Consider the following 9,591-nt stretch of genomic DNA (forward strand, 5'->3'; position numbering starts at 1 on the left):
GTGTTCACAGTCATCAACAGAATGCCAGATGGCCTCACTGTAATTAGAGCAACAAAAATGAGATGAACAACAAAAGGAATCTTTCCTCAATGAGCTTTGATGTTGTGACTTGTGAGTTTCACACTGAGACAAAGATAACTTAGCAATGATGGCGGCAGAGAGTGATGCTTATGCCCAAGTTTTAGTCAATCTCTCATAAATGAGAGGCTGATCAAAAGGGATGAATTAATTGTTAAAATTCTAATTGGGAGGCCATTAGACTGAGGTGGCTCTGGCACTTTAAATTCCTACGTGAACAAACCAAAGCCCAATGTAAATAGTAAATTTCAACTAGAAAGTGTACCAATCAAAAAAATCATCAATTAATCTCTAACTAGGGACTTTCGACTCTAACCAATAAAAATTGCTTTCTTTGTCCTGTTTCTGCAAACACTATAAAAGTTTCCTTTCTTGCCCCTCCCAGCAGAAAGTTTGCAGTCTCATACTGCCCTGATTCATGAATTGCAGAATACTCAAGTAAACTCTTTAAAATTTAAATGTGCTTAAGTTTTTCTTTTATCGCACCTGACACCAAAAGCATGATTCAAAAAGAAAAAATTAAGAAGTTGGACTTCAAAATCAAAACTTTCACTCTGCAAAAGACTCTGTTAAAAGAATAAAAGACAAGTTAGCCCCCAGGAGAAAATACTTGCAAGCCACTTATCCAACAGAGGACTAGGATCTAAAATATATAAACAAGTGTCAAAACTCACCAATAAAAAACAAACATGACCAGACATTTGAGTGAGGAGGTTACGCAGACGCTAAGTAAGCACGTGCTTCATCAGCAGAAAATTGTCTTTATTTGCTCTTCCCGTCAATGTTTAGCAAAACTTGTCAATTGTCCTGAGGCAATCCCCACTCCCTCTTACCTCCCTTTCCCCCTCCCCCAGCCCCATCTTCCTGCGTACTTTCTTCTATTTTCAAACTGTGCCCTGCTCCCCACCTGTGCCCTCCTCCGCACCTGTGCCCTCTCACAGAATGTGAGGCAACCTGACTTCCCTGATTTGGTTCTCAGAGGTTCTGTCTATTCCCAAATTAGCACTCCCATCTACTCCATGCTGTGGACTTTATCCTGGTATCCAGAGGAAGGCAATCCTGGTGCAGATAAATCGTACCAAATCTGGCCAAGCCACTGAGAAGTGAAGCAAGTTGGTAAGGGAAGAGAAGCTTTCAGGTCTGTGGGAGAGGGAGAGCCACAGCTGGGTGCAGTCAGAAGGCTCTTTCTGATGCTCCCCTTCTCATGCCACAGAGGCCACCAGGTTCTTTCCCGTCTCCTGTTCTCAGACCAGCAAGACAAGATGGACTAACCTGAGGTTTTCTCTTCCCTAAGCAGCAAAAAGCCTTTGCGGTTCAAATCAGTGCTAAAAGTGCCAGTTGATGGCAAGCAAACTAACCTCTAGTTATTTCATAGCCAGATATGGTAAAAGTAGTGGAAGTAGGGCTCATTAAGGGGGCAGGACAAATGACCTAGCACAGAGGGGACAAAAATTGGTGTGCACGTGAAATCCATAGGGACAGATATACACAGAATTAAAACAGTGGAGGGTGGAGGCTTTCAGGAGCCTTTGAAACTCCCAGGTGGCATGCAGGTTGGACACACATCCTGCATGGACCTTTCCTGCCCTGCCGGGATATCCTGTGTTTGTCAAAAGGACCACACAGGGAAGCCCTGACTATTGTCCTTCCCAAAATCTGCCGGTGAGCCCCTCCCCAGCCTGAAGCAGCCGCTCCCGGCAGAGGAAGAGTAACTCTGGAAACAGCGTTATCAGCATCCTCCACTGACTTCCTCACCTCCTCCGCAGCCTCGTTAGCCAGAAGCTCCTCATCATCCTCAAAGAGAAACCTGGGAGGCTGGGATGGGATCAGCACCCAGACGCCAGCCCCCTCTGACAGCTTCCTTTTTGGCCAAGCCCTGCCTCTGTACAACCCCGAGTGGGCAGCCAGAGGCTGCAGCTGGAGCCCAGAGCCCAAGATGGAGCCCCATTTGGGGCCTGAGGCTGCCGCCCTCCGCCACGGCTGGCCGGCCCTGCTGCTGTGGGTCTCAGTCCTGAGCTGTTCTTTCTCCTTGCCAGCTTCTTCCCCTCCTTCTCTGGTGCCCCAAGTCAGAACCAGCTACAATTTTGGAAGGACTTTCCTCGGTCTTGATAAATGCAATGCCTGCATCGGGACATCTATTTGCAAGAAGTTCTTTAAAGAAGAAATAAGGTCAGAATATCAGTCAAATAACTCTGAGTCACTAAATTCTGTTCCCTTCTTGTGAAGATGTCCAGGAATTTGTTGAAAAGGAATAAGGATGTAATATATGTGTGGGAGCTGAAACAAATCCTTTTAATCAGAGTGGTAATGGTCTGAAGCTGGGGTGGGTAGGAGGATGATGTAAAGCCAAATTCCAGCCCTAAATGCTAAACCCAACATTTCCTTTTGAAGTGAAAGCTTGAAGTTTTCTTTCCTATGAGCAGAGTAGCCTGGGATGGTTGAGTTTACCAAGTTCATTTCTCACGGTCGGCGGGATATAAAATTTGTAGAAAGCCTGCAATGTGATAGATATTTTAAAACCATCGTGAGACTTAATGATGTGCACCTATTATTGAGGTGGAAAGCTGAGACATAGCAAGATAAAGTGACTTCAGTGGGGGAAATGGATAACTTTGTGAGATGATGGGACCCGTTTCGCTATGTATATGCATCTTATAACATCATGTTGTATACTTGAAATATACACAATAAAATTTATTTTTTAAAAAAGATTAAGTAACTTGCACAAGGTTACCACCTAATAAGCGGCAGATCTGGGATTCAAACCAGGACGGTTTGCTCCAAGTTTCTGAGCCAGCTTTCTGTTCTGAGAGATTGCCTTGATCAGAGGAAAACCGGACTTTAGTAAACTGCATGCACATGGCGCTCAGCAAAGAATGGGGTCACGCTCTGGAATTCAAGGCTATCAACACACAGTCGATGAGCCTTTACCACGGCCAAAATCTAGCAGGGACTTCGGTGACAGCAACTATAACTCTGGTCATCGCTTTCTAGGGGGTCAAGACGAGGGAGTCATTTTAAAAGTGATAATATTAAGGCTTGGTCTGATGCAGGGCAGTGTAAAGGACCTCCAGGAGCTCCATTAATTCCAAATGGGAGCTGGGGAAGGGCTCCCCCACGAGGAGGTGTTCTGAGCAAGGCCGTTTAAAGGATGAGCTGAAATGCAATGGGAGGTGAAGGGCTTTTAAGGTGGAAGTAACATCTTAAACAAAGGTATGGGAAGAGGAAAAAGGTGTTTAGCAGCTAGAGCGTGGGATGTATGTGGCGGCATGACAGAGGAGGACATTGAAGGGATATATGGGGCAGGGGGTCTTTAACTGCCATGCCAAGGAATTGCGGCCTTAATCCCGTGGACCACTGGTTCCCAGTCTTTTCAGTACCAAAGACCCTTTGTCATATGCCCTTTCTCCTCCATCTTCCTCAAACGACCTGACTTATGCTTGTAAGATTTGGTGACCAAACAAAAGGCATTAAAATGATTTTATTTGCAATCTGTATTAATCAAAGACATTTTTGCTTACTCAACTAAATTACTAAATAGAAATAATAGACAGAATACCAATCAAAAATCTTAAACGTCTTCTGTGAGGCATTTTATGGAGTTGCTTTTCCTATTCAGCCTTTTTAAAGGCATATTAAACCTTTTTAAAGGCATTTTTGAAAGACCACCCGTTGAGGAATCTCTATTGCAGACCATGGTGAGAGTGTTAGGCTGGAGAGGGGCAACGTGAGATGTGCGATTTGGGAAGAGCTCGGGGAAAATGTACAGGACGGACTGGTGGTGCTGGCAGGGGCTATGAGAGCAGTTCCCATAGTCCAGGACGCGAGTCATGGGGAACAAAGTCAAATAGGAAGGATACAAGTCGGTTCAGCTATAGAGTCATTCTGTTGACCAACACCATGTGAGAGAAAGTCAATATTGGAGATGTCGAATGTGAATTCAAGGTTTTCTGCCTGGGAAATGAGATGAAGAGGACCAAGAACACAAGGGAAGGGATGCTGATTCCTTGGAGAGAGGAGCCAAGGAGAAGGCAGATATATTTTAAAATAGGAGGGAGAGAAATTTAAGGGTTCAACTGAGGAAGAGCTCTAGGATGACTGCATATTCACCAAAGGGCAATAAATGAAGTTGTTCTTTCCAGGCAGATGCTAGCCAAATTCAGAAAGCATTTCCCTAAATAGGTTTGTGTTCCATTAGAGTTCAGGATATTACTTCATCTCCCTTAGAATTCATTTTCCATGTGCTCGTGAGAGGGAAGTGTGCAGATACAAGCAGGAAAACACCAGGCAGGGCAGATTGATGATCCTCAGCACAAAGAGGCAGACAGAGGCAGTCGGTGGGTCTGGGAAGGTGGTCCTGTTTAGAGTTCTTTTCTCTACATTATAAATAACTTTTTTTCTTATTATTAAAGTTGTGCCTGTTTATTTTAGTATTTTCAGGAAAGATTGATTAAAGAAAGCACAAAATAAAATCACATATAATTCTTCCACCAAGAGATCACCCCTTCGTGAACATTTTCTTGCATATCCTTGCCACCCTTTTTCTAAGTGTGAATTAAGAAAATTTTTTACCAAAATGTGAACATGCTATGTAGACTTTTTGGAAACAATTATTTAACAATACATCCGGGACATCTTTCCATATTATTGAATGATCTTCTGCACACTTTGATTTTTAACAGCTTCATGGTATTCAATCACGTCAATCAACCATAATTTATTTAACTAAGTATAACTTATTTAATTATTTAACCATAATTTATTAAAACCGCCATTGTGAGACCAGAGGTGGTTTTTTTGTTTTGTTTTGTTTTGTTTTTCTTTTTTTAACATGGGGTTTCACCATCATGGCCAGGCTGGTCTTGAACTCCTGGCCTCAGGTGATCCACCCACCTCGGCCTCCCAAAGTGCTAGGATTACAGGCATGAGGCACCACACCCAGCTGAGACCAGAGATTTTTAATTTCACTTTTTGGTATTATAAACAGTTCTATGTTAAACATTCCTGCAGCTATGTTTTGTGCACATCAGTGATAAATTCCTTATGACAAACTTCTAAAAGTGAAATTTCTGGGTCAAAAAGACAAAATGGAAGGAGATATATATATATCTAAATAGAGACTTCTACTTGTAAAGCTCACTTCTTGCACGCTTACAAATATTTAATACTTTTTTTAGCTGCATTTCTTCTGAGTTGAAACTTTCTTCAGATTTCTTGACCATTTGTATTTCTTCGTTGCTAAATTTTCTACAGGTTCACATCCTTTGCCTCTCTTTCTAATGGTGTACTTGTTCATTGTGTTCTTGTTGATTTCCAAACGTTTTCCCACTTTAAAAGAGTGATTACCATGACACCTTAGGAGAAAGCCCATCCAAAACTGTCAGCTATTTGGTTCAAATGCTATAGCCAGGTCCTAGTCCTCACTAAGGATTGGAAAATGCTTGCATCTGTTCAGCAGCAGATCATAGATGGGCTTCCCAGACTGACTGGATATGCTGAAGACACATGACTAACAGATAAACGTCACCTTTCCTCTTTTCTCTTGTCTTTCCTTTGGCAAGAATGCTAAGGATGAATCACATACTTCCCATACTCAACCACTGACCTTTAAAATTATGAATGTTTACAGTACCAATCTTCCCATGCATTCCATGTTGACTTTTAAATCCTGAATGAAAAAGTTAAGGGAAGCTAGGAAAATGAGTCAGCCTGATTGCCATACTCTTCCTACTGACAATATACCTATATATGAAACCCTGAGAAGTCACACCAATTGGTAAGATCTCCCATGATCTGGTTGGTCAGTATTGTGCATGCGGGGTGTGGAGGTCGGGAAGTAAATAGTGGCAGTACCTCTGATCACAATAATCCCTATGAGTTCTAGGCTCTTACCAGGGCTAATGCTTTATCTCACCTTCCTTACTATACACACTTGGTCTTCTATACCACCTCTACTATCAAAGTCTTAAAAAAATGTTTAAACACTTCCAACTGAGCAGTGGAGGGCTCATAGTAAAATAACTAACTCATCAGGCCTGATTTGGCCGTCCCTTCTCCCTTGCCTCTTATCTGTCTCCTTGCCCTCAGAAGTTGATAATAATTATTGTCTTAACTCACTTCTTTACATCAACTCAGGGGCCTTGGGAAATACAGGGCTCAAGAGCTTATGGCAAAAGTATTCATCTACACGTTCAGTCATCCTTATGTGAACCCATGCACCCGTTCATCCACCATCCATCTACCTATTCATCCAGGTAGCCCTCTACACATTCTTCCACCCAACCATCACTCTGTGCATCCCACCATCCAGCCCTCCATGTATCTCTCTACTCACATATCTATCTGTACACCTGAATACCCATTCATCCATCCAACTGCAAAGTATTGAGCACTAACTTGGTACTCTGCTAAACACTGAGTTACAAACTTAAAAGAGGTCAAATCTTTGCTCTGAAGGAGTTTATTTTCTATTAGGAAGACCAATAAGCAAATCAATGGTTAAAACAGAGTATGGGAAATATTTTTAAATGTCTTACACAGGGTATCATGGGAGTGTATGGGAAGGTCCCACCTGGGGGTGAGGGAGTGAGTTCCAAAGAGGTGGTACCCATCTGGGTTTTAAAGGGCTACATAGGGATTTTCCAGACAAGGAAGAGAAAGAAAGTGTCTCAGACAAAGGTGTCAGCATATGACAGGTGGCTGGAACCTCAGAGGCCCGAAAGAATGTGGCTTATCCAAGGATAGTCAGTGGATAAGCCATATTTGGTGAGATCAAAGCAAACTTGTAAAAAGAGCAGAAGGCAATGCAGCAGGCCGAGCATTGTGAACTAAGCTCTAAGCACTAAGGAGCATGAACTGTAGCGTGAGAGCTTTGGAAAGACACTGAATGGTTTAAGGGTTCAGTGCAGAGCTAGGGGATGAAGAAGAGGGAAGAGAGGAAAAACAAATTTAGGAAGGCATATCTACAGACTTTGCGTTTGACCAGACACAAGCATCAGAAGAATGCATGGGAAGAGGGCATTTTATTTGAATTCCAAAGCTGTCTCCCTCGCCTACACCCCCATCCCATGTTGAGGGATTTAGGGGGATTGGACCACATGGCCTTGATGCTTTCTCCCAGCTCTGAGAAACTGTAATTCTGCTTGTCCGTCTTTCAACACAATGAGGAACTTGGCCAGCCTCACACCAGTCAGGCCCATGATCTCAATTTAGGAGGAGGATTAGAATGCTGTCTCTGCTTTGTGGTTGTCCAAATTCCAGGATAGGAACATTTTAGTGAATCAAAACCACTGACATTTTCTCACTGCCATTCTTCTATTCAATAAAGTAGGCAGTCAGTGCTGTAAGAATATATATTTTTCCCATTCAATGCAATAAGTGTATTACCGTTTTGAATGAGGGGAGAAGTACAGCCTGTAATCCTGTTTATTTGTCTCAATTAGTCCTTATGGAATGCCTCAAGGCATCACGGAACCTGCCCAGGCACTCATTATTAGTCATCTGCCAAGAAGAGCCTCCTTAGGAGGTGGGGACAGAAAAAAAAAGGACAATGAACTTGTCTCAAAGGGCAGGAAATCTCTTCCCACACCACCCCCACCAGCTGGGAGAACAGGAGCTTTGAGTTCTGCCCTCCTCTACCACTAATTGCCTGTGAGTCTTCAGAAAAGTCATATGTATATTCTGCATTTAATTTTCTCATCCTCAAAACAAGATGCAGAATGGAACAGGGACAAAATAATCCTCAAGGATCCTGCCACTTATAACTCCTAATAACGTTACCAATCTGTTTCTATGAGCTAATTCATAAAATGGGTGATAGAGGAATAAGCAACCACAAAGTGATAAAAGAAACAAAATTAAAATTACTGGGGCCAGGCACCTTGGCTCATGCCTGTAATCCGAGCACTTTGGGAGGCCGAGGGGGGAAGATCACTTGAGGTCAGGAGTTCAAGACCAGCCTGGCCAACATGGTGCAACCCTGTCTCTACTAAAAATACAAAAATTAGCCAGGTGTGGTGGCACTTGCCTGTAATCCCAGCTGAGGCAGGAGAATTACTTGAACCCAGGAGGTGGAGGTTGCGGTGAACCAAGATTGTGCCACTGCACTCCAGCCTGAGCGACATAGTGAGATTCAGTCTCAGAAAAAAAAAAAAAATTAATTGGGATTCCTTGGTGTTGGGTATGGAGGTGCAGTGGTATCCCCACTGCAAGCTCTGGAGCCTTGAATGCCACTTCCTCCAATTCTTGGTCATGTGACCTTGGGCAAATGACATAATCACTCTGTGCCTCAGTTTCCTCATCTGTATGTTAATAATAGTATCAACTTCATAGGTTTATTGAAAGGATTAAATGAATCAGTACATATAAAGTGTTTAAGTAAAGTGACTGGCACACTTAAGTGTTTCACAAATATTTGTTACTATTATCATTATCTAAAAGAGTCACCTAGTGATAACTTTCCTGCTCCCGTCCCTTTGGTGGTTAGTGGGGCGGGGAGTGGGGGTGAGTTTGAAACTCCATGAGCAAGAGCAGCTGCAGGATACAGGCAGACAGGCCCGTCTCTGGGTCTTGGGCCCTTATCCACCTAGAGGGGAGGATCATTTCCCATAGTTGTCGTGAAACTTCTAGTAAAATGGACTCATTCCAAGCTTACAGTGTTTCATCTTTTCAAATACATTGATGGCAGTGTTCTTGTACAGAATCCTTTGTGCCTACTTCCGTTGCAATTTGCATCGTCCTGCGTTGCAGAAGTTACTCACTGGCAGTTTCCACTGGAGCACCTTCCCAGATGTGAGAGGCTGGAGCTCTAGTGCATAACTCAGGGATTCAGAGGGCTGGGCTCTCCAGCTTCCTGGCTGAGTCCCTTGACCTCTTTGCCCTTGTAATTTTTGTGTGTGACTTTCTTTGCCATCAGAACAGTGAGAAAAGCTTGCAGTCTCTTAGGGTAAAGTTGTGTTGGGTAAGGGAGAAAAACAACTCAATCTAGGGTTTGGGCCTAGTCGAAATGTTAATTCTTCCAAAACTCATTATCCAAAACTCATTATCATGGGGTGGCCCAATAATAAGAATTTAAATATTCTTATTTAAATTCAGTATATAACATGTCTTATGCGGCTTGATTTTCATTTGCTGTATGACCTTCAATTTTTAATAATAATGAAGGTAAACTTTTTCTGAGTAATTTTTTGTACATAAATCAAAAAGAGATTTAACATTCTTCCCTAATGGAAATATCAGCACACAGCTGGAGAAATGACTATGGAGAAAACATAACTGTGGGGCCTAGGAAATTGGCAGATGATAATAGGTCAATGCTGGCCAGGCGCGGTGGCTCATTCCTGTAATCCCAGCACTTTGGGAGGCCGAGGCAGGCGGATCAGCTGAGGTCAGGAGTTCGAGACCAGCCTGGCCAACATGGAGAAACCCCGTCTCTACTAAAAATACAAAAATTAGCCAGGCATGGTGGTGCGTGCCTGTAATCCCAGCTACTTAGGAGGCTGAGGCAGGAGAATT

At 43.0% G+C, this 9,591-nt stretch overlaps 1 protein-coding gene across 2 annotated transcripts in view; it reads left to right on the forward strand.

Annotated features, from left to right (window-relative positions):
- The first annotated feature begins 1,895 nt into the window (after positions 1-1,895).
- DIPK2B (divergent protein kinase domain 2B) overlaps positions 1,896-9,591 on the forward strand; it is a 50,423-nt gene continuing 42,727 nt past the window's right edge. For both annotated transcript variants that reach the window (XM_017502050.2, XM_037729056.1), the window contains exon 1: positions 1,896-2,247. In XM_017502050.2, the coding sequence (XP_017357539.1) occupies positions 2,015-2,247 (233 nt within the window). In that variant the 5' untranslated portion in view covers positions 1,896-2,014. The remainder of the gene's footprint in view (positions 2,248-9,591) is intronic.

The sequence above is a fragment of the Cebus imitator genome, unplaced genomic scaffold (assembly GCF_001604975.1).
Source record: "Cebus imitator isolate Cc_AM_T3 unplaced genomic scaffold, Cebus_imitator-1.0 Scaffold289, whole genome shotgun sequence".
Lineage (NCBI taxonomy): Eukaryota > Metazoa > Chordata > Mammalia > Primates > Cebidae > Cebus > Cebus imitator.